Below are 27,500 nucleotides of genomic sequence, written 5' to 3'. Positions count from 1 at the left end.
TTAGAGCTTTTGTTCCTTTGTTAGAGCTTTTGTTCCTTTGTTAGAGCTTTTGTTCCTTTTTTAAAGCTTTTGTTCCTTTGTTAGAGCTTTTGTTCCTTTGTTAGAGCTTTTGTTCCTTTGTTCCTTTGTTAGAGCTTTTGTTCCTTTGTTAGAGCTTTTGTTCCTTTGTTAGAGCTTTTGTTCCTTTGTTAGAGCTTTTGTTCCTTTATTAGAGCTTTTGTTCCTTTGTTAGAGCTTTTGTTCCTTTGTTAGAGCTTTTGTTCCTTTATTAGAGCTTTTGTTCCTTTGTTAGAGCTTTTGTTCCTTTATTAGAGCTTTTGTTCCTTTGTTAGAGCTTTTGTTCCTTTATTAGAGCTTTTGTTCCTTTGTTAGAGCTTTTGTTCCTTTATTAGAGCTTTTGTTCCTTTGTTAGAGCTTTTGTTCCTTTATTAGAGCTTTTGTTCCTTTATTAGAGCTTTTGTTCCTTTGTTGGAGCTTTTGTTCCTTTATTAGAGCTTTTGTTCCTTTGTTAGAGCTTTTGTTCCTTTATTAGAGCTTTTGTTCCTTTGTTAGAGCTTTTGTTCCTTTGTTCCTTTGTTAGAGCTTTTGTTCCTTTGTTAGAGCTTTTGTTCCTTTGTTAGAGCTTTTGTTCCTTTGTTAGAGCTTTTGTTCCTTTATTAGAGCTTTTGTTCCTTTGTTAAAGCTTTTGTTCCTTTATTAGAGCTTTTGTTCCTTTGTTAGAGCTTTTGTTCCTTTGTTCCTTTGTTAGAGCTTTTGTTCCTTTATTAGAGCTTTTGTTCCTTTATTAGAGCTTTTGTTCCTTTGTTAGAGCTTTTGTTCCTTTATTAGAGCTTTTGTTCCTTTATTAGAGCTTTTGTTCCTTTGTTAGAGCTTTTGTTCCTTTATTAGAGCTTTTGTTCCTTTATTAGAGCTTTTGTTCCTTTATTAGAGCTTTTGTTCCTTTGTTAGAGCTTTTGTTCCTTTATTAGAGCTTTTGTTCCTTTGTTAGAGCTTTTGTTCCTTTGTTAGAGCTTTTGTTCCTTTATTAGAGCTTTTGTTCCTTTATTAGAGCTTTTGTTCATGTTCAGATCAAAATAATTACATTTCTCATATTTGGGACCTTTAAATCTGAGAAATGGGCGGAGCAGGTTTCACTTCTGTTAAAGTGTCAGAAGAGTTCAAACGACAGGAAGTGGAGCTGAGTCCCTCTGTGATGTCATCAGTGTGATGTCATCAGTGTGATGTCATCAGTGTGATGTCATCAGTGTGATGTCATCAGTGTGATTTCATCAGTGTGATGTCATCAGTGTGATGTCATCAGTGTGATGTCATCAGTGTGATGTCATCAGTGTGATGTCATCAGTGTGATGTCATCAGTGTGCGACACAGAGACAGTTTAAACCGCAGTTGGACTAAATAAAGGGGTTTTATGGTCTTATCGTGTGTCAGGTCAGAACTGTTGTGTCATTCATGTGGAGTTTGGCTCTTGTTTACAGTCTGGTTGCTATGGTAACAGCTGTGGCTCGTGTCCAACCAGGAAGTGCAGTTATAAACTTTAGGGGCGGATCTTCACCTCTCTGTGGGAGGGCCTCTGACACAAACCCTCCCTCTCGCCCCCCAGTGCCCGCGGGCCCCTCCGGCCTGCGCGTGGTCAAGACGTCCACGTCCTCCGCCGTCGTCCAGTGGGAGCCGCCGCCGTACGCCGTCGACCGGTACCGCCTCACCGTCTCCCGCAGCGACGGCGAGGGGCGGAGCCGCGAGCTGACCGTCGGCCCCGGCGCCAGCTCCGCCCACATCGCGCAGCTGGAGGCGGGGCTTAGGTATGACATCACTCTGGTGGCGGAGAAGGGGCGGAGCCAGAGCGAGCCGGTGACCACTCACGCCACGCCCGGTAAGGTCAAAGGTCAAACTGGACACCTGCAGGGAGGTTACACTGCACATACGGGTGTTCCTCCATGACGTGTGACTCTGAACACCTGAATGGTTTGGATATACGATTCAAGATGACACCAAACGATTGAGAGAGACTGAAAATAATAATAATAATAATAATAATAATAATAATAATAATAATAATAATAATAATAATAATAATAATAATAATACCGTATTTTCCGGAGTATAAGTCGCACCAGCCAAAAAATGCATAATAGAGAAGAAAAAAACACATTTAAGTGGCACTGGAGTATGAAATGCGGTTGTAAGTGTGAAAATAACAAATAATATCACGTATAGGTCGCTCCGGAGTATAAGTATAAGTATTTAAGTATAAGTCGCACTCCGGCCAAAACTATGAAAAAAGGTGCGACTTATAGTCCTGAAAATACGGTACATAAATAGTTAGTTCTTACGCTCAAGTCAAGCCAAACCAGTGACTCTGAGCAGCTGAAAGGTCTGGTTTGGACGCGTGAGATAAGCGTCGACCGTCTGACCTCCTGAGACAGCGACGTGTGTTAATACGATTTGAGATTCCGTTCAGTTTATAACATTATAACGTGTTTTGCAGGTCAATGACGGCAACGGTTAATTAACAATTTCATTCTTATTCATTAACAGAAGGAAAATCCACTAACTTCCACTTCCATCGTAATAATGACATAATTATGACCAAATGTGTTGCATATTGTTTTAATTAATAAAGTATGTGCTCGGATCTTTGCACTAAACGTCTTTAAAGTTCATAGAAGCCGACGGGAGCGACGGTTCTCAAGCTGTGGAACTGGCACCACTGGTCAAATTGTGTCCTATGAATGGCATTTCTTCAGAATTATGTTTCGTTTTGATTCCAGTTTCAGTGTCTAACTTGTGATACTTTTGAGTCCTTTTTACTTTTAACTCCTTGTTTAATCCAACGTTGGTTCTGACTTAGATATAAACACAACTGGATGTAAAATTTCCACAAAACTGGAATAAGCCAGAACCAAAAAAAGTGGAAGTGGTGCAAAAAAACGTTTTCAACAAATCGTCCGCTGACAAAACCGTTGAGATGTACCACTGCTAATACTACTATAACTATTTCTACTAGTACTCTTCATGTATTTGTTTACTCGACAGGGGCCGTGTGCTTTGATCTGCAGCTGAACACGAGCCGTAAAGTCTGATGAACCCGGCAGATGGAGACGCTGCAGGCCCGTTTGTCTTAACCCTGTTCTTGCTCCTTTTCCCATATCTTCAGGTTCAGCAAACGTTTTACCGTCCGACGATGGCAAACTCGACCGCAAAAATGTCAAGCGACCCGGAATAGCAAGACCAGACGACGCTACAAAGGTGATCAGGAGAATCCAAGTGAGGCCTTCGACAACGGGAGAGAACACAAGGCCTTTTCAGCCCCAAAGAGAGAGATCTGGGACCAATTTAGAATCCGACAGGGAAATTACCCCAAAGGAGGGAGACGCTGGCATCGATTTGACGACTCCAGGGCCAAAACGGACCTGTCTGAAGGTGACGCGAGGGAGATTAGGTGTAAAGGACAAAACCGGCGGGTGTGCAGACGATGGAACAGACGATGGAACAGCTGAAAGAGCATCAGGAGCCAAAGCAAGCGAGCAAGAATCACCGCGAGTCAATGCACCAAACCATGATTTAGAGATACCTCCAGATCGCAGCTTAGCACGGCCTTATCCTCTGCAGAAACTTCTGACGGACACTTTCAATAATTTAAACGTCACGACTTTTGCCGTCCACCTTTCCGAGCCTTCCAACGTCGACAGAAATGCCGATATAGTCGCTGAGCGCATCATGCAAGGGTTGAAACCGATTTCCACACTGAAAAAATCCATCAAATCATCACGATATTCAGAGATCCCTCAAACAATATCTTTGTCTCCTGAAAGGTCACGGACCACGATGGCTTCTCCAACGCCCACGGCCCAAGGGTCAAATACAGAAGACGATGACAAAAAAGTTGAGAATTTTGACGATTCCAGAACGGAAAATGAAAGAAAAACTCTCAGAGAAGGAGGCTCGCCCCTGTTTCGCCGAACTCCACCGAATCGCACGGTTACTCGCCGATTACGACCGAACCTGTGGCCCTTTCGGAACAGGACTGGACTTATTTCAGGGAACGGTAATACGTCTTTGCATTCATCAGGTCAAACTAATCCAACTTCCACAGATGGACCAATGGTTGCGACAGAAGAATCTTCTCCTGGCGATGATAACGTTGGAAAAAACCACCCGGCGAAGTCGCCCGGAGAAGAGCGTCAAAGTTTACCAAACGTGGGGCCTTTTCGAAATAAAAATCAACCCAATTATCGGTTTCTTCGACGTCCGATTAGACCTTTGAGCAGCAAAACACAAACTGCACAGCCTGACGATGAAGAAGAAGGAATCACCAGCGATGAACCTCAGAGCGAGACAGACAACGCCAACGAAAAAGATAAACCTTCGATGGCCAGAGCTGCGTTCCCACGACGTCCAAATCAGTACGTCGGACCTTTTCAAAACAGGACGCGGATATTTTGGAGACCGCCGCAAAGAGGACCTTTACGTAAGAACTGGACAGCCGAAAGTCTCCAAAACGGAGACGGGAACAGGCAGCGCATCAGTGGCTTACAGGGAAGAGCAGAAGCAGGAGAAGGTTCTGAAGGTCCAAATGTGAATTCAGATGTTCCAAGATTTAATTTGACCAATAAGTTCTTAGAGGGAAGGGCTCGGCCAGTTGATGACAATAAATCAAACAAGAGAGAATCACCAGGTGAAGGAGGTCAAATTAGTGAGGCTGTACACCTGAAAGATTTAGCCACGGGAGAAACCGATTCAGGCAAAGACGACGTTGAAATATTTACACAAAGGATCGAAACTGAACGTGACAAAACTGAGGTGAAATTGGGCGAGACCGATCCGAGAATGCCACAGGATGAGCTGCGCGTTGTGGAAAATAAGGGCTCGAGCGACGCGGGAGGTTCGAGCGTCATTTTAGACAACGGTAGAGTCGTAAAAGACGATGGTCGAGATGTTCCAGAGAGCTTAAATTTAGTTGCCAATCCTCAAGCGACAGGGACGACGGAACCGACAGAAGACGAAGCTGCCGGAGTCGACGGGAAGCAAAGCGATTCCAGCGCAACGGTTCTTACGAGACGATTCAAACCAGGAGTTCAGTCGACGGGAAGGAAACCGCAGAACATTCAAGCCCGACCTACCGCTAAATCTAGTCTAGATCCACCAGAGATGAACGACCAAAACACAGATGCAACGGGAGAGAACACGGCTACGGAATCAAACGAAGGTCGTGGACTTCAAAATGTTCCGGAAAACGAAAAAGTCGATTCACGCGCGTCGAGTGATAGGAGCGGGGAACCAAATCGCGCGGTCATACGACGATTGCGCCCAAATGTGTGGCAATTTCGGAACAAAACGGCGCTCAGTTCCAGGCGCGGTCAGGGTTCGAGCAAAGCGAAGCCGATTTCCACAGAAACGCCGCCGTTCGCAGCCGAGAAGCCGCCGCTGAGTCATCGAAATGCCACTAATGTCCACTTTGATGAGAGTTTTGAAGGCGAGAGACTGCGCGGTAACGGTCAAGACGCGGGCGAAGTCGCGGGCGACGCCGGCGAGTCCGAGAGTCCGGGGGAACGGCCGAGGCTGGACGACTTCTTCTCCGAGTCCGATTATAAAGTGACCGTTGTGGGCAAAGGGTCCGGAGTTCTGTCCCGACTTCACAAACTGGTCATAAGCACAGGTACAGCGGGGCTAACCACTCTGCCGCTTGTGTGTCTTCAGCAAGCTACATCCTGCTTCTCATCCGTGCAAAATAAAAGCGTCCGCGTTTCCCCCTTCAGACAATTAAGATATTTTGTCAAATTCAGCAGAAACGTGCGTCTTGTATTTGATATTTTAACGTAGATAAACTTAGGATCAATGACGGGAACAAAAGTCTAAAAACACACGTTAGCGGTCGCAATAGAACGGCTAAATGTAAACGGAAAATGTGACCGCTTCACAAAGTCACGTGATCACCGGCGATACGAGCTTAAAGGACACATATTGTGCAAAAATGGTTCTCGTGTTTCGCTTTGTTCGTCTCGTGAATCCCGTTTACGAACTCGTCTTCGTCGCTCCGTCGCTGAGCCTCACGTCATCACCACATTCGTTCTTTCTGCCTCAAATCACCCGTAGGCAAGCTAGCTTTTGTTTGTTCCTCCATCTCCTGTTCTAAAGCAGGAGAGGCCAAAGCGAAGACACAAGAGCGAGTTTTAAGGTCAAACACAGATAAAGCACAATACGTGTCCTTCGCCGTTGCTATGACAACGTCATGTTTTCAGGGGGAAACGCTGTGTCGTTCCGTGCGATTCGTCTCATCGTGTTTTGTGTTCGCTAATCGTTCCATTTCCACCTCAAGAACCTGAACCGCTCTTGAAAACTGCAACTGCTACAGCTCCTCGTCCGTCTGAGCGTCGTTTACCGTCTGTCGTTTGGTTTTTCAGGCTGTGTCAGCTTCAGTGTCTGTTGTATATAATCTGTATACTACTGTATATATGTGTGCGCATATATACACGTAACGCCCTCGTGTCCTGTCATCATCGTGTCCTGCCATCATCGTGTCCTGCCATCATCGTGTCCTGTCATCATCGTGTCCTGTCATCATCGTGTCCTGCCATCATCGTGTCCTGTCATCATCGTGTCCTGTCATCATCGTGTCCTGCCATCATCGTGTCCTGCCATCATCGTGTCCTGCCATCATCGTGTCCTGCCATCATCGTGTCCTGTCATCATCGTGTCCTGCCATCATCGTGTCCTGCCATCATCGTGTCCTGTCATCATCGTGTCCTGCCATCATCGTGTCCTGTCATCATCGTGTCCTGCCATCATCGTGTCCTGCCATCATCGTGTCCTGCCATCATCGTGTCCTGCCATCATCGTGTCCTGTCATCATCGTGTCCTGCCATCATCGTGTCCTGCCATCATCGTGTCCTGCCATCATCGTGTCCTGCCATCATCGTGTCCTGCCATCATCGTGTCCTGTCATCATCGTGTCCTGTCATCATCGTGTCCTGCCATCATCGTGTCCTGTCATCATCGTGTCCTGTCATCATCGTGTCCTGTCATCATCGTGTCCTGCCATCATCGTGTCCTGCCATCATCGTGTCCTGCCATCATCGTGTCCTGTCATCATCGTGTCCTGCCATCATCGTGTCCTGCCATCATCGTGTCCTGCCATCATCGTGTCCTGCCATCATCGTGTCCTGCCATCATCGTGTCCTGTCATCATCGTGTCCTGCCATCATCGTGTCCTGCCATCATCGTGTCCTGCCATCATCGTGTCCTGCCATCATCGTGTCCTGTCATCATCGTGTCCTGTCATCATCGTGTCCTGCCATCATCGTGTCCTGTCATCATCGTGTCCTGTCATCATCGTGTCCTGTCATCATCGTGTCCTGCCATCATCGTGTCCTGCCATCATCGTGTCCTGTCATCATCGTGTCCTGTCATCATCGTGTCCTGCCATCATCGTGTCCTGTCATCATCGTGTCCTGTCATCATCGTGTCCTGTCATCATCGTGTCCTGCCATCATCGTGTCCTGCCATCATCGTGTCCTGCCATCATCGTGTCCTGCCATCATCGTGTCCTGTCATCATCGTGTCCTGCCATCATCGTGTCCTGCCATCATCGTGTCCTGTCATCATCGTGTCCTGCCATCATCGTGTCCTGTCATCATCGTGTCCTGCCATCATCGTGTCCTGCCATCATCGTGTCCTGCCATCATCGTGTCCTGCCATCATCGTGTCCTGTCATCATCGTGTCCTGCCATCATCGTGTCCTGCCATCATCGTGTCCTGCCATCATCGTGTCCTGCCATCATCGTGTCCTGCCATCATCGTGTCCTGCCATCATCGTGTCCTGTCATCATCGTGTCCTGTCATCATCGTGTCCTGCCATCATCGTGTCCTGTCATCATCGTGTCCTGTCATCATCGTGTCCTGTCATCATCGTGTCCTGCCATCATCGTGTCCTGCCATCATCGTGTCCTGCCATCATCGTGTCCTGTCATCATCGTGTCCTGCCATCATCGTGTCCTGCCATCATCGTGTCCTGCCATCATCGTGTCCTGCCATCATCGTGTCCTGCCATCATCGTGTCCTGTCATCATCGTGTCCTGTCATCATCGTGTCCTGTCATCATCGTGTCCTGCCATCATCGTGTCCTGTCATCATCGTGTCCTGCCATCATCGTGTCCTGCCATCATCGTGTCCTGCCATCATCGTGTCCTGCCATCATCGTGTCCTGTCATCGTCTGTGCCAAACGCTCACAGTCGTCACGTTTGTCTGGTGTTTTCGCTCATCTTGAACGTGCACAAGGGCTTAACAACAACCTCTTCCAAAATGTCCGACTTAAGCCTTTTTTTCGATGAACTTCTGTAAAGCGTAGATGGAATATCATTAAACATACTTTCCCTTCTTTCAGATTTGTATCAGGGGATTCGTCACACGTTTATGCCAGATGCCCTTTCTTATCCTCTGTCTGTGTTAAAACATGTCTCTGAACGTTTTCAGTATCAGGCAAATGTGAAAAGACTCAAATCGACCGCAAAAGTGCAAAAATATCACTTGGACGTTTACAGCATCAGTTTTAATGCAATTTTCTTTATTTTCAACATTCAATCTGCGTCTCAAGTTCATTTTCTAAATTTAAAAAATGTATTGCCGTTTGAAAAATTGTCACAACGTTTTATTCCTCTTCTGTTTGATAACATCTTTTACACGTGATCAGGACCGAGCGCCTCAAGCTGGCGAGAGGCTTACTAGTTCCACAAAGCCGCGCGAAGCGCTCGCCCACTTCCAAACACTCACTAACGCACTCCTCCACTCATGCACGCCCCGTGCAGACTAATGAGTAGAACAAAATTACCGTTGTAAACGGGCGAAGCCCGTGCAAAAGTCGCACTAACAAAAATGTTTACCCCAAATGTACCAAAAATGCATTGAGAGATAGGAAATGACCAAAAAAAAACTGATCGTAGAATCATGAAATTTGGCGCAGAGGTAGATGGTGACAAGAGAAGTAAAAAATATTAGTACGGCAACGCCGTCCGCCCAACCAAATGTCGGCCATATTGCTTCAAAAATGGCTACGCATGACTCTGGAGTTTTTCCAAAAGTCGTACTTTTACGAACTCCTCCCAGGGCGTTGGCCCTAAAAAGCTGAAATTTGGTGAAAATGCTACTGAGGAGTGGGACATCAAAAGTTATTCAAATTACATTGACCCTGTCACGGTCTCTGTGCGGCGGAGCCGCAAACTGTAGCTAGATATTTCCCAAATTTAAAATTTTTCTGCCGTTTGCGCAGATAAAGTCACAATTGCGTCAAATTAGAATCAGTTGTTACACTCTTTGCCCTAAACCAAATAGAAGAGAATGAAATTAATTTGGCGTGACAGCGCCCCCTACAGAGTGAAATAACATTTTATATGGATGGTATAATGTTTAGTTTGGCGAAATTTTACAAAATTTGGCACAAAATTGGCATCAAGATCAAAAAAGTCAATGAGACCCATGTCATATTTGTTACGTCGTTGCCGTAGCGATGACAGAAACCTTCCATGTTATTCCAATGGGGAAATCGTGTTTACACTTTATACTTTTACAAACTCCTCCCACGGCGTTCGCCCGATTCACCTGAAATTTGGTGAGACTCGTCTTCGCTTCATATGTAAAGCAAAGGTTCTGTCGAGTATTACATCATTTAAAAGTATAATATCACATAATATCACACACTTCCTGTCTTTAGTTGTTATTGTCAAGCCCTTTTGAAGTGTCCGAGCCGGCGTTCACGGGTCAGTCGTGTCCCCTCAGGTCCAGAGCCGCCCTCGGACCTGCTTTTCAGTCACGTGACCCAAGACTCCGTCACCGTGTCCTGGACCAAGCCCAAGTCGTCCATCTCCGGGTTCAAGGTCACCTACACGCACTCGGAGGAAGGTGAGGAAGCGCGCTACCGCCGCGGACCAACCACTTCAGAATAAGAGTCTAGGGTGTTCGGAATTATGATTGGGAAGTACATTTTTATATTTTTGGCCTATGTTTACAGTCTTGTTGCTAAGTAACAGTCATGGAATTACCTGGAACCTTTGCTGCTCGTGTCCAACCAGGAAGTAGCATTATTAGTAACATAATGGGACAAAAACAGACCAAATGTTGGGTAAAAGGGCGTGTGGGCGTGTCTTCTGAGCGTGTGGGCGTGTCTTCTGAGCGTGTGGGCGTGTCTTCTGAGCGTGTGGGCGTGTCTTTTGAGCGTGTGGGCGTGTCTTCTGAGCGTGTGGGCGTGTCTTCTGAGCGAGGGGGCGTGTCTTCTGAGCGTGTGGGCGTGTCTTCTGAGCGTGTGGGTGTGTCTTCTGAGCATGTGGGCGTGTCTTCTGAGCGTGTGGGCGTGTCTTCTGAGCGTGTGGGCGTGTCTTCTGAGCGTGTGGGCGTGTCTTCTGAGCGTGTGGGCGTGTTTTCTGAGCGTGTGGGCGTGTCTTCTGAGTCTGTGGGCGTGTCTTCTGAGTGTGTGGGCGTGTCTTCTGAGCGTGTGGGCGTGTCTTCTGAGCGAGGGGGCGTGTCTTCTGAGCGAGGGGGCGTGTCTTCTGAGCGTGTGGGCGTGTCTTCTGAGCGAGGGGGCGTGTCTTCTGAGCGTGTGGGCGTGTCTTCTGAGCGTGTGGGCGTGTCTTCTGAGCGTGTGGGCGTGTCTTCTGAGCGTGTGTGCGTGTCTTCTGAGCGTGTGGGCGTGTCTTCTGAGCGTGTGGGCGTGTCTTCTGAGCGAGGGGGCGTGTCTTCTGAGCGTGTGGGCGTGTCTTCTGAGCGTGTGGGCGTGTCTTCTGAGCGTGTGGGCGTGTCTTCTGAGCGTGTGTGCGTGTCTTCTGAGCGTGTGTGCGTGTCTTCTGAGCGTGTGTGCGTGTCTTCTGAGCGAGGGGGCGTGTCTTCTGAGCGTGTGGGCGTGTCTTCTGAGCGTGTGGGCGTGTCTTCTGAGCGTGTGGGCGTGTCTTCTGAGTGTGTGGGCGTGTCTTCTGAGCGTGTGGGCGTGTCTTCTGAGCGTGTGGGCGTGTCTTCTGAGCGTGTGGGCGTGTCTTCTGAGTGTGTGGGCGTGTCTTCTGAGCGTGTGGGCGTGTCTTCTGAGCGTGTGGGCGTGTCTTCTGAGTGTGTGGGCGTGTCTTCTGAGCGTGTGGGCGTGTCTTCTGAGTGTGTGGGCGTGTCTTCAGGAGAGCCGGTGTCCGTGTCGCTGGGCCAGGGGAACTCGTCCGTAGATCTGACTCGTCTCAGTCCTGGATCCACGTACGAGGTCAGCGTTCTGTCGGTGCTGGGCCTGGACGAGAGTGACCACATCTCCAAGACCCTGAACACGCGTGAGTCTGAACACACAAACCCTGCACACGCGTGAGTCTGAACACACAAACCCTGAACACGCGTGAGTCTGAACACACAAACCCTGCACACGCGTGAGTCTGAACACACAAACCCTGCACACGCGTGAGTCTGAACACACAAACCCTGAACACTGTCTGAACACGCACACCCTGAAACCGCGTGAGTCTGAACACACAAACCCTGCACACGCGTGAGTCTGAACACACAAACCATGAACACGCGTGAGTCTGAACACACAAACCATGAACACGCGTGAGTCTGAACACACAAACCCTGCACACGCGTGAGTCTGAACACACAAACCATGAACACGCGTGAGTCTGAACACACAAACCCTGCACACGCGTGAGTCTGAACACACAAACCCTGCACACGCGTGAGTCTGAACACACAAACCCTGAACACGCGTGAGTCTGAACACACAAACCCTGAACACGCGTGAGTCTGAACACACAAACCCTGAACACGCGTGAGTCTGAACACACAAACCCTGAAACCGCGTGAGTCTGAACACACACACCCTGAACACGCGTGAGTCTGAACACACAAACCCTGAACACGCGTGAGTCTGAACACACAAACCCTGAACACTGTCTGAACACACAAACCCTGAAACCGCGTGAGTCTGAACACACACACCCTGAACACGCGTGAGTCTGAACACACAAACCCTGAAACCGCGTGAGTCTGAACACACACACCCTGAACACGCGTGAGTCTGAACACACAAACCCTGAACACGCGTGAGTCTGAACACACAAACCCTGAAACCGCGTGAGTCTGAACACACAAACCCTGAACACTGTCTGAACACGCACACCCTGAAACCGCGTGAGTCTGAACACACAAACCCTGAAACCGCGTGAGTCTGAACACACAAACCCTGAACACTGTCTGAACACGCACACCCTGAAACCGCGTGAGTCTGAACACACAAACCCTGAACACTGTCTGAACACGCACACCCTGAAACCGCGTGAGTCTGAACACACACACCCTGAAACCGCGTGAGTCTGAACACACAAACCCTGAACACTGTCTGAACACGCACACCCTGAAACCGCGTGAGTCTGAACACACACACCCTGAAACCGCGTGAGTCTGAACACGCACACCCTGAAACCGCGTGAGTCTGAACACACAAACCCTGAAACCGCGTGAGTCTGAACACACAAACCCTGAACACTGTCTGAACACGCACACCCTGAAACCGCGTGAGTCTGAACACACAAACCCTGAAACCGCGTGAGTCTGAACACACAAACCCTGAACACTGTCTGAACACGCACACCCTGAAACCGCGTGAGTCTGAACACGCACACCCTGAAACCGCGTGAGTCTGAACACACAAACCCTGAAACCGCGTGAGTCTGAACACACACACCCTGAACACGCGTGAGTCTGAACACACAAACCCTGAAACCGCGTGAGTCTGAACACACACACCCTGAACACGCGTGAGTCTGAACACACAAACCCTGAACACGCGTGAGTCTGAACACACAAACCCTGAAACCGCGTGAGTCTGAACACACAAACCCTGAACACTGTCTGAACACGCACACCCTGAAACCGCGTGAGTCTGAACACACAAACCCTGAAACCGCGTGAGTCTGAACACACAAACCCTGAACACTGTCTGAACACGCACACCCTGAAACCGCGTGAGTCTGAACACACACACCCTGAACACGCGTGAGTCTGAACACACAAACCCTGAAACCGCGTGAGTCTGAACACACAAACCCTGAACACTGTCTGAACACACAAACCCTGAAACCGCGTGAGTCTGAACACACACACCCTGAACACGCGTGAGTCTGAACACACAAACCCTGAAACCGCGTGAGTCTGAACACACACACCCTGAACACGCGTGAGTCTGAACACACAAACCCTGAACACGCGTGAGTCTGAACACACAAACCCTGAAACCGCGTGAGTCTGAACACACAAACCCTGAACACTGTCTGAACACGCACACCCTGAAACCGCGTGAGTCTGAACACACAAACCCTGAAACCGCGTGAGTCTGAACACACAAACCCTGAACACTGTCTGAACACGCACACCCTGAAACCGCGTGAGTCTGAACACACAAACCCTGAACACTGTCTGAACACGCACACCCTGAAACCGCGTGAGTCTGAACACACACACCCTGAAACCGCGTGAGTCTGAACACACAAACCCTGAACACTGTCTGAACACGCACACCCTGAAACCGCGTGAGTCTGAACACACACACCCTGAAACCGCGTGAGTCTGAACACGCACACCCTGAAACCGCGTGAGTCTGAACACACAAACCCTGAAACCGCGTGAGTCTGAACACACAAACCCTGAACACTGTCTGAACACGCACACCCTGAAACCGCGTGAGTCTGAACACACAAACCCTGAAACCGCGTGAGTCTGAACACACAAACCCTGAACACTGTCTGAACACGCACACCCTGAAACCGCGTGAGTCTGAACACGCACACCCTGAAACCGCGTGAGTCTGAACACACAAACCCTGAAACCGCGTGAGTCTGAACACACACACCCTGAACACGCGTGAGTCTGAACACACAAACCCTGAAACCGCGTGAGTCTGAACACACACACCCTGAACACGCGTGAGTCTGAACACACAAACCCTGAACACGCGTGAGTCTGAACACACAAACCCTGAAACCGCGTGAGTCTGAACACACAAACCCTGAACACTGTCTGAACACGCACACCCTGAAACCGCGTGAGTCTGAACACACAAACCCTGAAACCGCGTGAGTCTGAACACACAAACCCTGAACACTGTCTGAACACGCACACCCTGAAACCGCGTGAGTCTGAACACACACACCCTGAAACCGCGTGAGTCTGAACACACACACCCTGAAACCGCGTGTGTCTGAACACACAAACCCTGAACACTGTCTGAACACGCACACCCTGAAACCGCGTGAGTCTGAACACACACACCCTGAAACCGCGTGAGTCTGAACACGCACACCCTGAAACCGCGTGAGTCTGAACACACAAACCCTGAACACTGTCTGAACACGCACACCCTGAAACCGCGTGAGTCTGAACACACACACCCTGAAACCGCGTGAGTCTGAACACGCACACCCTGAAACCGCGTGAGTCTGAACACACAAACCCTGAAACCGCGTGAGTCTGAACACACAAACCCTGAACACTGTCTGAACACGCACACCCTGAAACCGCGTGAGTCTGAACACGCACACCCTGAAACCGCGTGAGTCTGAACACACACACCCTGAAACCGCGTGAGTCTGAACACACAAACCCTGAACACTGTCTGAACACGCACACCCTGAAACCGCGTGAGTCTGAACACACAAACCCTGAACACTGTCTGAACACGCACACCCTGAAACCGCGTGAGTCTGAACACACACACCCTGAAACCGCGTGAGTCTGAACACACAAACCCTGAACACTGTCTGAACACGCACACCCTGAAGCCGCGTGAGTCTGAACACACAAACCCTGAACACTGTCTGAACACGCACACCCTGAAACCGCGTGAGTCTGAACACACAAACCCTGAACACTGTCTGAACACGCACACCCTGAAACCGCGTGAGTCTGAACACACAAACCCTGAACACTGTCTGAACACGCACACCCTGAAACCGCGTGAGTCTGAACACACAAACCCTGAACACTGTCTGAACACGCACACCCTGAAACCGCGTGAGTCTGAACACACAAACCCTGAACACTGTCTGAACACGCACACCCTGAAACCGCGTGAGTCTGAACACACACACCCTGAAACCGCGTGAGTCTGAACACACAAACCCTGAACACTGTCTGAACACGCACACCCTGAAACCGCGTGAGTCTGAACACACAAACCCTGAACACGCGTGAGTCTGAACACACAAACCCTGAACACGCGTGAGTCTGAACACACAAACCCTGAACACGCGTGAGTCTGAACACACAAACCCTGAAACCGCGTGAGTCTGAACACACAAACCCTGAACACTGTCTGAACACGCACACCCTGAAACCGCGTGAGTCTGAACACACAAACCCTGAAACCGCGTGAGTCTGAACACACAAACCCTGAACACTGTCTGAACACGCACACCCTGAAACCGCGTGAGTCTGAACACACAAACCCTGAAACCGCGTGAGTCTGAACACACAAACCCTGAACACTGTCTGAACACGCACACCCTGAAACCGCGTGAGTCTGAACACGCACACCCTGAAACCGCGTGAGTCTGAACACACACACCCTGAAACCGCGTGAGTGTGAACACGCACACCCTGAAACCGCGTGAGTCTGAACACACACACCCTGAAACCGCGTGAGTCTGAACACACACACCCTGAACACGCGTGAGTCTGAACACACAAACCCTGAAACCGCGTGAGTCTGAACACACACACCCTGAACACGCGTGAGTCTGAACACACAAACCCTGAACACGCGTGAGTCTGAACACACAAACCCTGAAACCGCGTGAGTCTGAACACACAAACCCTGAACACTGTCTGAACACGCACACCCTGAAACCGCGTGAGTCTGAACACACAAACCCTGAAACCGCGTGAGTCTGAACACACAAACCCTGAACACTGTCTGAACACGCACACCCTGAGACCGCGTGAGTCTGAACACACAAACCCTGAAACCGCGTGAGTCTGAACACACAAACCCTGAACACTGTCTGAACACGCACACCCTGAAACCGCGTGAGTCTGAACACACACACCCTGAAACCGCGTGAGTCTGAACACACACACCCTGAAACCGCGTGTGTCTGAACACACAAACCCTGAACACTGTCTGAACACGCACACCCTGAAACCGCGTGAGTCTGAACACACACACCCTGAAACCGCGTGAGTCTGAACACGCACACCCTGAAACCGCGTGAGTCTGAACACACAAACCCTGAACACTGTCTGAACACGCACACCCTGAAACCGCGTGAGTCTGAACACACACACCCTGAAACCGCGTGAGTCTGAACACGCACACCCTGAAACCGCGTGAGTCTGAACACACAAACCCTGAAACCGCGTGAGTCTGAACACACAAACCCTGAACACTGTCTGAACACGCACACCCTGAAACCGCGTGAGTCTGAACACGCACACCCTGAAACCGCGTGAGTCTGAACACACACACCCTGAAACCGCGTGAGTCTGAACACACAAACCCTGAACACTGTCTGAACACGCACACCCTGAAACCGCGTGAGTCTGAACACACAAACCCTGAACACTGTCTGAACACGCACACCCTGAAACCGCGTGAGTCTGAACACACACACCCTGAAACCGCGTGAGTCTGAACACACAAACCCTGAACACTGTCTGAACACGCACACCCTGAAACCGCGTGAGTCTGAACACACAAACCCTGAACACTGTCTGAACACGCACACCCTGAAACCGCGTGAGTCTGAACACACAAACCCTGAACACTGTCTGAACACGCACACCCTGAAACCGCGTGAGTCTGAACACACAAACCCTGAAACCGCGTGAGTCTGAACACACAAACCCTGAACACTGTCTGAACACGCACACCCTGAAACCGCGTGAGTCTGAACACACAAACCCTGAACACTGTCTGAACACGCACACCCTGAAACCGCGTGAGTCTGAACACACAAACCCTGAACACTGTCTGAACACGCACACCCTGAAACCGCGTGAGTCTGAACACACAAACCCTGAACACTGTCTGAACACGCACACCCTGAAACCGCGTGAGTCTGAACACACAAACCCTGAACACTGTCTGAACACGCACACCCTGAAACCGCGTGAGTCTGAACACACACACCCTGAAACCGCGTGAGTCTGAACACACAAACCCTGAACACTGTCTGAACACGCACACCCTGAAACCGCGTGAGTCTGAACACACAAACCCTGAACACGCGTGAGTCTGAACACACAAACCCTGAACACGCGTGAGTCTGAACACACAAACCCTGAACACGCGTGAGTCTGAACACACAAACCCTGAAACCGCGTGAGTCTGAACACACAAACCCTGAACACTGTCTGAACACGCACACCCTGAAACCGCGTGAGTCTGAACACACAAACCCTGAAACCGCGTGAGTCTGAACACACAAACCCTGAACACTGTCTGAACACGCACACCCTGAAACCGCGTGAGTCTGAACACAAAAACCCTGAACACTGTCTGAACACGCACACCCTGAAACCGCGTGAGTCTGAACACACACACCCTGAAACCGCGTGAGTCTGAACACACACACCCTGAAACCGCGTGAGTCTGAACACACAAACCCTGAAACCGCGTGAGTCTGAACACACACACCCTGAAACCGCGTGAGTCTGAACACACACACCCTGAAACCGCGTGAGTCTGAACACACAAACCCTGAAACCGCGTGAGTCTGAACACACACACCCTGAAACCGCGTGAGTCTGAACACACACACCCTGAAATCGCGTGAGTCTGAACACACACACCCTGAAACCGCGTGAGTCTGAACACACAAACCCTGAAACCGCGTGAGTCTGAACACACACACCCTGAAACCGCGTGAGTCTGAACACACACACCCTGAAATCGCGTGAGTCTGAACACACACACCCTGAAACCGCGTGAGTCTGAACACACAAACCCTGAAACCGCGTGAGTCTGAACACACACACCCTGAAACCGCGTGAGTCTGAACACACACACCCTGAAATCGCGTGAGTCTGAACACACAAACCCTGAACACTGTCTGAACACGCACACGTACCTTCTGTGTGTTTTGCAGTTCCGGATCCTCCCACCGACCTGAGCGCAGTGAACGTCACAGACTCTGGGGCTCTGCTGCTGTGGCGCCCCGCACTGGCCGCGGTGGAGAAGTACACCATCGTCTACGGAGCCAGCACAGGTCGGTCTGCGGAGGATTCATCTGCTCTGGAGGAGGAACGGCCTCGCTTGGTTCAACTGCAGAAATAATGACCTTTATGACCTTAAAAACATGACCATATGACCAAAGATATAAAGCTCAGGCCTTAAAGCAGCACAAACACACGGCAAACGTTACAACGTCACCACGATTCCGACCGAACAACTCAAGCTTCTGTTCACATCCGATCTGAGGTTTTAATGCAAGAAAAAGAGGAAAAGTTTGATATTTTCTTGTCAATTTTCAGTCAAATCCCAAATACTTTCCTCAAATACAAATAAGAAAATAATCCAAAATCTGCTTTGTTGATTTTAGATGTATTTGAAATTTCAACTTGGAATGTCCCAAATATCTGCCATTTTTACGCATAAAACGCTTTATTTCTGTATGAAAACATCACATGATCAAAAAACTGTTTCTATCTTTAAATTCAAGATTTGATTCCAAATCACTTTCAGCGACAGAACAATACGACTATGTCATAAAAAACACATACATTAGCCCTAAACTATGATTATTCAGATTAAAGCTAATGTATTTATCAATGACATATTTACTGAAACGTTAATTAATATGCACTTTCCCTGAAATCAATAAAAAAATAATAATAAATAAATAAATACATTTTAATCCAAAACAACAACAACAACAACAACAACGAGGAGGAGAATAGCTGAAAGTACAGTCTGTGTCAGTGACGAGGAGGAGAACAGCTGAAAGTATAGTCTGTGTCTGTGACGAGGAGGAGAACAGCTGAAAGTACAGTCTGTCTGTGACGAGGAGAACAGCTGAAAGTACAGTCTGTGTCAGTGACGAGGAGGAGAACAGCTGAAAGTACAGTCTGTGTCTGTGGCGAGGAGGAGAACAGCTGAAAGTACAGTCTGTGTCAGTGACGAGGAGGAGAACAGCTGAAAGTACAGTCTGTGTCAGTGACGAGGAGGAGAACAGCTGAAAGTACAGTCTGTGTCAGTGACGAGGAGGAGAACAGCTGAAAGTACAGTCTGTGTCAGTGACGAGGAGAACAGCTGAAAGTACAGTCTGTGTCTGTGACGAGGAGGAGAACAGCTGAAAGTACAGTCTGTCTGTGACGAGGAGAACAGCTGAAAGTACAGTCTGTGTCAGTGACGAGGAGGAGAACAGCTGAAAGTACAGTCTGTGTCAGTGACGAGGAGGAGAACAGCTGAAAGTACAGTCTGTGTCAGTGACGAGGAGAACAGCTGAAAGTACAGTCTGTGTCTGTGACGAGGAGGAGAACAGCTGAAAGTACAGTCTGTCTGTGACGAGGAGAACAGCTGAAAGTACAGTCTGTGTCAGTGACGAGGAGGAGAACAGCTGAAAGTACAGTCTGTCTGTGACGAGGAGAACAGCTGAAAGTACAGTCTGTGTCAGTGACGAGGAGGAGAACAGCTGAAAGTACAGTCTGTGTCAGTGACGAGGAGGAGAACAGCTGAAAGTACAGTCTGTGTCAGTGACGAGGAGGAGAACAGCTGAAAGTACAGTCTGTGTCAGTGACGAGGAGGAGAACAGCTGAAAGTACAGTCTGTGTCTGTGATGAGGAGGAGAACAGCTGAAAGTACAGTCTGTGTCTGTGACGAGGAGGAGAACAGCTGAAAGTACAGTCTGTGTCAGTGACGAGGAGGAGAACAGCTGAAAGTACAGTCTGTGTCAGTGACGAGGAGGAGAACAGCTGAAAGTACAGTCTGTGTCAGTGACGAGGAGGAGAACAGCTGAAAGTACAGTCTGTGTCAGTGACGAGGAGGAGAACAGCTGAAAGTACAGTCTGTGTCAGTGACGAGGAGAACAGCTGAAAGTACAGTCTGTGTCTGTGACGAGGAGGAGAACAGCTGAAAGTACAGTCTGTCTGTGACGAGGAGAACAGCTGAAAGTACAGTCTGTGTCTGTGACGAGGAGGAGAACAGCTGAAAGTACAGTCTGTGTCAGTGACGAGGAGGAGAACAGCTGAAAGTACAGTCTGTGTCAGTGACGAGGAGGAGAACAGCTGAAAGTACAGTCTGTGTCAGTGACGAGGAGGAGAACAGCTGAAAGTACAGTCTGTGTCTGTGACGAGGAGGAGAACAGCTGAAAGTACAGTCTGTGTCAGTGACGAGGAGGAGAACAGCTGAAAGTACAGTCTGTGTCTGTGACGAGAAGGAGAACAGCTGAAAGTACAGTCTGTGTCAGTGACGAGGAGGAGAACAGCTGAAAGTACAGTCTGTGTCAGTGAGGAGGAGGAGAACAGCTGAAAGTACAGTCTGTGTCTGTGACGAGGAGGAGAACAGCTGAAAGTACAGTCTGTGTCAGTGACGAGGAGGAGAACAGCTGAAAGTACAGTCTGTGTCTGTGACGAGGAGGAGAACAGCTGAAAGTACAGTCTGTGTCAGTGACGAGGAGAAGAACAGCTGAAAGTACAGTCTGTGTTGTGTTCAGGCTCTGAGGTGAGAGTCACGGTCTCCGGGAACACGGCGGAGGAACAGCTGAAAGACCTGCTGCCGTCCACCAGGTACAGCGTCACCATCAGCAGCGAACTGGACACCCGGAAGAGCGAAGACGCCTCCACCAGCTTCACCACCGCAGGTCAGCTTCACCTTCAGCTTGGGCCGATTGTCAGAGCCTAAAGTGGTCTGAGCCAGGGCCGGCCCACAGCACAGACCCCATGACCTTGACTTCATCATGACACTGTATTTACACCGTCGTGAGTGGGTTACATGCTCATTTTGGGGGTTCAGTTTTAGAGTCTCCTTCAGGTGTTTTTCTGCTGAATTCATACTTTTAACTTTGCTTCACATGAAAAGAACGACACGACATAGAACATAGAAAACGACCTTTGACCTGTAAACACGGCTCTAATCTAAACGAGCCTGTTCCTTCTCAGCGTCAGGATCAGGTGACGCCGGGGACCTTAAAGCGACCCATGTGACGCCTCGCACTGCCAGGTTGTCATGGAAACCACCGTCCAGGCCCGTGATCGGCTACAAACTGATCTATGAGACGGAAGGAGACAGAAAGGTATCGACGGTCGGATTCAATCGAGTAAATAATCACTGTCCGAGAGAAGAGTACCGTATTTTCTGGACTATAAGTCGCACTTTTTTCATAGTTTTGGCCGGAGTGCAACTTAGTTTATACTTCTATACTTATACTTATACTTATACTTATACTTATACTTATACTTATACTCCAGAGCGACTTACATGTGATATTGTTTGTTATTTTCACACTTGCAACCGCATTTCATCTGTTTTTTTCTTCTCTGTTATGCTTTTTTCGGCTGGTACGACTTATAGTCCAGAAACTACGGTACGTTTGACAGTTGTTTTGTGATTGGCCGTGAACAGGAAGTGCCTGTGGACTCCACCGCGATGCAGCTGAACCTGACGCGACTCGTCCCGGGAGCAGAATACTCCGTGGAGCTGCGGACGGAGGGAGGAGGAGGGGCTTTGTTCACCGCGTTCACCACCGGTAACCCCCGGCGACAGAGACATCTTTGCACTTTGTCCTTCTCGTTTTGGACACGTTGAACTCGTCTCGTGCTGTTTGTCCCTCCAGGCTCGCTGCAGTTCCCGTTCCCCTCGGACTGCTCTCAGGAACAGCTGAATGGTCTGGGCGCGTCGGGCCCGGCGGACATTTTCCCTCTGGGCCGAGAGGGGGCAGCACTGAGCGTGTGGTGTGACGTGGAGACGGACGGAGGGGGATGGACGGTAAAGAGGACGTCCCGTTTGGAGACAAAAGCTCTGGATTGAGAAGCGTTGTGTCCGTTGCCGTAGCGATACAATAGAAATAAGGACGTGAAAAGTAAACAAAAGCGGCGTGATAAACTGTTGGGTGATTACGCACGAATAAACAGGTGCAAAACCCCGGAGGAGGCAGAGAATGTGTGAGGGCCCCGAGAAAACGGTGGCGCGGCGGTTAAACCTGCTGCACATGCGCGGCTGTGGGTTTGCTGACTGTCTATACCCGCTCTCTCTCCCCCGCTTTCACTCCACGGCTGTCCAATAAAGACACCTTTTTGTGTGTGTTCTCTCTCACTCTGAACCCTGCAGGTGTTCCAGAGGAGGCGGGACGGCTCGGTGGACTTCTTCAGGTCGTGGAAAGAGTACGTCGGGGGCTTCGGCGAGCCCAGCGGGGAGTTCTGGCTCGGTCAGGCCCTTTGTCATCTCACCCGCTTCTCTCTTCCTCCTCTTCTCCTTCACCTCCTGAGCTTCCTCCTCTTCTCCTTCACCCTCCTGAGCTTCCTCCTCTTCTCCTTCACCCTCCTGAGCTTCCTCCTCTTCTCCTTCACCTCCTTCACCTCCTCCTCTTCTCCTTCACCTCCTGAGCCTCCTCCTCTTCTCCTTCACCTCCTGAGCTTCCTCCTCTTCTCCTTCACCTCCTGAGCTTCCTCCTCTTCTCCTTCACCTCCTGAGCTTCCTCCTCTTCTCCTTCACCTCCTGAGCTTCCTCCTCTTCTCCTTCACCTCCTTCACCTCCTCCTCTTCTCCTTCACCTCCTGAGCCTCCTCCTCTTCTCCTTCACCTCCTGAGCTTCCTCCTCTTCTCCTTCACCTCCTGAGCTTCCTCCTCTTCTCCTTCACCTCCTGAGCTTCCTCCTCTTCTCCTTCACCTCCTGAGCTTCCTCCTCTTCTCCTTCACCTCCTGAGCTTCCTCCTCTTCTCCTTCACCTCCTGAACTTCCTCCTCTTCTCCTTCACCTCCTGAGCTTCCTCCTCTTCTCCTTCACCCTCCTCTTCTCCTTCACCTCCTGAGCTTCCTCCTCTTCTCCTTCACCTCCTGAGCTTCCTCCTCTTCTCCTTCACCTCCTGAGCTTCCTCCTCTTCTCCTTCACCTCCTGAGCTTCCTCCTCTTCTCCTTCACCTCCTGAGCTTCCTCCTCTTCTCCTTCACCTCCTGAACTTCCTCCTCTTCTCCTTCACCTCCTGAGCTTCCTCCTCTTCTCCTTCACCCTCCTCTTCTCCTTCACCTCCTGAGCTTCCTCCTCTTCTCCTTCACCTCCTGAGCTTCCTCCTCTTCTCCTTCACCTCCTGAGCTTCCTCCTCTTCTCCTTCACCTCCTGAGCTTCCTCCTCTTCTCCTTCACCTCCTGAGCTTCCTCCTCTTCTCCTTCACCTCCTGAGCTTCCTCCTCTTCTCCTTCACCTCCTGAACTTCCTCCTCTTCTCCTTCACCTCCTGAGCTTCCTCCTCTTCTCCTTCACCTCCTGAGCTTCCTCCTCTTCTCCTTCACCTCCTGAGCTTCCTCCTCTTCTCCTTCACCTCCTGAGCTTCCTCCTCTTCTCCTTCACCTCCTGAGCTTCCTCCTCTTCTCCTTCACCTATTGAGCTTCCTCCTCTTCTCCTTCACCTCCTGAGCTTCCTCCTCTTCTCCTTCACCCTCCTCTTCTCCTTCACCTCCTGAGCTTCCTCCTCTTCTCCTTCACCTCCTGCGCTTCCTCCTCTTCTCCTTCACCTCCTGAGCTTCCTCCTCTTCTCCTTCACCTCCTGAGCTTCCTCTCCTTCCTCCTCTTCTCCTTCACCTCCTCCTCTTCTCCTTCACCTCCTCTTCTCCTTCACCTCCTCCTCTTCTCCTTCACCTCCTGAGCTTCCTCTCCTTCCTCCTCTTCTCCTTCACCTCCTCCTCTTCTCCTTCACCTCCTCCTCTTCTCCTTCACCTCCTCTTCTCCTTCACCTCCTCCTCTTCTCCTTCACCTCCTCTTCTTCTCCTTCACCTCCTGAGCTTCCTCTCCTTCCTCCTCTTCTCCTTCACCTCCTCCTCTTCTCCTTCACCCCCTCTTCTCCTTCACCTCCTCCTCTTCTCCTTCCTCCTCTTCTCCTTCACCTCCTCCTCTTCTCCTTCACCTCCTCCTCTTCTCCTTCACCTCCTCCTCTTCTCCTTCACCTCCTCCTCTTCTCCTTCACCTCCTCAGATGCCCTTCCACCTCCTTCGCTTCACCTGAACTTTAAATGTGGTGAAATTGGCAAATGGATTATTCTATTTTATTCAAGTGAAGTGATTAGACCCTGGCAGAGAAGAGCGATGTGCAGGACATGACATTAGACCCTGGCAGAGAAGAGCGATGTGCAGGACATGACATTAGACCCTGGCAGAGAAGAGCGATGTGCAGGACATGACATTAGACCCTGGCAGAGAAGAGCGATGTGCAGGACATGACATTAGACCCTGGCAGAGAAGAGCGATGTGCAGGACATGACATTAGACCCTGGCAGGGAAGAGCGATGTGCAGGACATGACATTAGACCCTGGCAGGGAAGAGCGATGTGCAGGACATGACATTAGACCCTGGCAGAGAAGAGCGATGTGCAGGACATGACATTAGACCCTGGCAGAGAAGAGCGATGTGCAGGACATGACATTAGACCCTGGCAGGGAAGAGCGATGTGCAGGACATGACATTAGACCCTGGCAGAGAAGAGCGATGTGCAGGACATGACATTAGACCCTGGCAGAGAAGAGCGATGTGCAGGACATGACATTAGACCCTGGCAGGGAAGAGCGATGTGCAGGACATGACATTAGACCCTGGCAGAGAAGAGCGATGTGCAGGACATGACATTAGACCCTGGCAGAGAAGAGCGATGTGCAGGACATGACATTAGACCCTGGCAGAGAAGAGCGATGTGCAGGACATGACATTAGACCCTGGCAGAGAAGAGCGATGTGCAGGACATGACATTAGACCCTGGCAGAGAAGAGCGATGTGCAGGACATGACATTAGACCCTGGCAGAGAAGAGCGATGTGCAGGACATGACATTAGACCCTGGCAGAGAAGAGCGATGTGCAGGACATGACATTAGACCCTGGCAGGGAAGAGCGATGTGCAGGACATGACATTAGACCCTGGCAGAGAAGAGCGATGTGCAGGACATGACATTAGACCCTGGCAGAGAAGAGCGATGTGCAGGACATGACATTAGACCCTGGCAGAGAAGAGCGATGTGCAGGACATGACATTAGACCCTGGCAGAGAAGAGTGATGTGCAGGACATGACATTAGACCCTGGCAGAGAAGAGTGATGTGCAGGACGTGGTATTAGACCCTGGCAGGGAAGAGCGATGTACATGACATGACAGAACGTCCCCCGGAGCCTGTGAACGTGCTGTGGCGGAGGCGGGGTTTAAACGCCTTAGCTGAGCGGTGATAGGTCGGGGCGGACTGGAGGCGGATCTTGAGGTCTTTGTGGGAGGAGACAGCGGGTTGGTTGATGACTTAACACGCCTTTTGTCTCCAGGTCTGGACGCTCTGCACACTCTGACCACCAGGGGCAGCATGACCCTCAGAGTGGACCTGCGGGACGGGCCCGAGTCCGTGTTCGCCCAGTACTCCACGTTCCAGGTGGCCAAGAGGAACTACCGGCTCACAGTGGGCGGCTACAGCGGCACCGCGGGTAACGGCAGCCCTCCCCCTCCCCAGACGCTTCCTCAGTCCGCCACAGCCGGATGTAAAAGTCACTGAGACGCACAACAGTCTTTTGATTTAGTCTAGTTTTATACTTTACTAGAAATTTAAATATTGTATCTTGTCAATAATAATTAGACATTGCTTTATAGTTTGGAAGGGGCGGAACCACGCCTTTGTACCGCCCCCACGCTGCTGAGAGGCCTATCAGCAGAGGCCGCAAACTTTTCCCAAAACATTGAACATTTTCAGTACAAATATTTGCCATATTTGTAAAAACAAAGCGGAGAAGGCGACAGTGTCACGGACACGTGTTAGCGCCCTCTAGTCTCCCCCTAGTCTCCCCCTAGTCTCCCCCCTAGTCTCCCCCTAGTCTCCCCCCTAGTCTCCCCCTAGTCTCACCCCTAGTCTCCCCCTAGTCTCACCCCTAGTCTCACCCCTAGTCTCCCCCTAGTCTCCCCCTAGTCTCACCCCTAGTCTCCCCCTAGTCTCCCCCTAGTCTCATCCCTAGTCTCCCCCCTAGTCTCCCCCTAGTCTCACCCCTAGTCCCCCCCAAGTCTCCCCCCAGTCTCCCCCCTAGTCTCACCCCTAGTCTCCCCCTAGTCTCACCCCTAGTCTCACCCCTAGTCTCCCCCTAGTCTCCCCCCCTAGTCTCCCCCTAGTCTCGCCCTTGTCTCTCCCTAGTCTCACCCTAGTCTCCCCCTAGTCTCCCCCCTAGTCTCCCCCTAGTCTCGCCCTTGTCTCTCCCTAGTCTCCCCCTAGTCTCACCCCTAGTCCCCCCCAAGTCTCCCCCCAGTCTCCCCCCTAGTCTCACCCTTGTCTCGCCCTTGTCTCCCTCTAGTCTCGCATCGCGGCGCGGCGAGGGCCCATCATCGCCGCTTGCAGCTGTATATTTTTGTCTTTCTATCTTCGATACTGATCCTTTTGTGTGACTCACCGGGAGGGCATCTGACTGGCTGGGAGGGCATCTGACTGGCCTGGAGGGCATCTGACTGGCCGGGAGGGCATCTGACTGGCCGGGAGGGCATCTGACTCACCGGGAGGGCATCTGACTGGCCGGGAGGGCATCTGACTGGCCGGGAGGGCATCTGACTCACCGGGAGGGCATCTGACAGGCCGGGAGGGCATCTGACTCTGACTGGCCGGGAGGGCATCTGACTGGCCGGGAGGGCATCTGACTGGCCTGGAGGGCATCTGACTGGCTGGGAGGGCATCTGACTGGCCTGGAGGGCATCTGACTGGCTTGGAGGGCATCTGACTGGCCGGGAGGGCATCTGACTGGCCGGGAGGGCATCTGACTCACCGGGAGGGCATCTGACTGGTTTGCTTGTGACTTCCAGGTGACTCGATGACGTACCACAACAACCGCATCTTCTCGACCAAAGACCGCGACCCGGCGTCGTTCATCACGCGCTGCGCCATGTCGTACCGAGGAGGCTGGTGGTACAAGAACTGCCACGAGGCCAATCTCAACGGGCTGTACGGCATCAGCTCCAGCCACCAGGTACTACTACTACTACTACTACTACTACTACTACTACTACTACTACTGCTACTACTACTACTACTACTACTACTACTGTTACTACTACTGCTACTACTACTACTACCACTACTACTGCTACTGCTGCTGCTGCTGCTACTGCTACTGCTACTGCTACTGCTACTACTACTACTACTACTACTACTACTACTACTGTTACTACTACTGTTACTACTACTACTACCACTACTACTGCTACTGCTGCTGCTACTGCTACTGCTACTGCTACTACTACTACTACTACTACTACTACTACTACTGTTACTACTACTGCTACTACTACTACTACCACTACTACTGCTACTGCTGCTGCTACTGCTACTGCTACTGCTACTACT

At 50.5% G+C, this 27,500-nt stretch overlaps 1 protein-coding gene across 2 annotated transcripts in view; it reads left to right on the top strand.

The window, feature by feature from the left end:
* Positions 1–27,500, top strand: part of LOC140362228 (tenascin-R-like) — a 58,705-nt gene that overhangs the window by 26,201 nt on the left and 5,004 nt on the right. Inside the window, exons 7-17 of one of the 2 annotated variants that reach the window (XM_072448322.1) lie at positions 1,601–1,870; positions 9,770–9,892; positions 11,149–11,292; positions 18,097–18,216; positions 20,662–20,808; positions 21,113–21,240; positions 21,570–21,693; positions 21,781–21,932; positions 22,275–22,371; positions 25,453–25,608; positions 26,960–27,123. In XM_072448322.1, coding sequence (XP_072304423.1) covers positions 1,601–1,870; positions 9,770–9,892; positions 11,149–11,292; positions 18,097–18,216; positions 20,662–20,808; positions 21,113–21,240; positions 21,570–21,693; positions 21,781–21,932; positions 22,275–22,371; positions 25,453–25,608; positions 26,960–27,123 — 1,625 coding nt within the window. Of the gene's footprint in view, positions 1–1,600; positions 1,871–9,769; positions 9,893–11,148; positions 11,293–18,096; positions 18,217–20,661; positions 20,809–21,106; positions 21,241–21,569; positions 21,694–21,780; positions 21,933–22,274; positions 22,372–25,452; positions 25,609–26,959; positions 27,124–27,500 lie in introns of both variants that reach the window. The other variant, XM_072448321.1, reaches the window with a different exon arrangement.

Source organism: Eucyclogobius newberryi, unplaced genomic scaffold (genome assembly GCF_026437365.1).
Source record: "Eucyclogobius newberryi isolate DKJ021-1_F unplaced genomic scaffold, fEucNew1.0.hap1 SCAF_16, whole genome shotgun sequence".
Lineage (NCBI taxonomy): Eukaryota > Metazoa > Chordata > Actinopteri > Gobiiformes > Gobiidae > Eucyclogobius > Eucyclogobius newberryi.
This window is presented reverse-complemented; position numbering and strand designations above follow the sequence as displayed.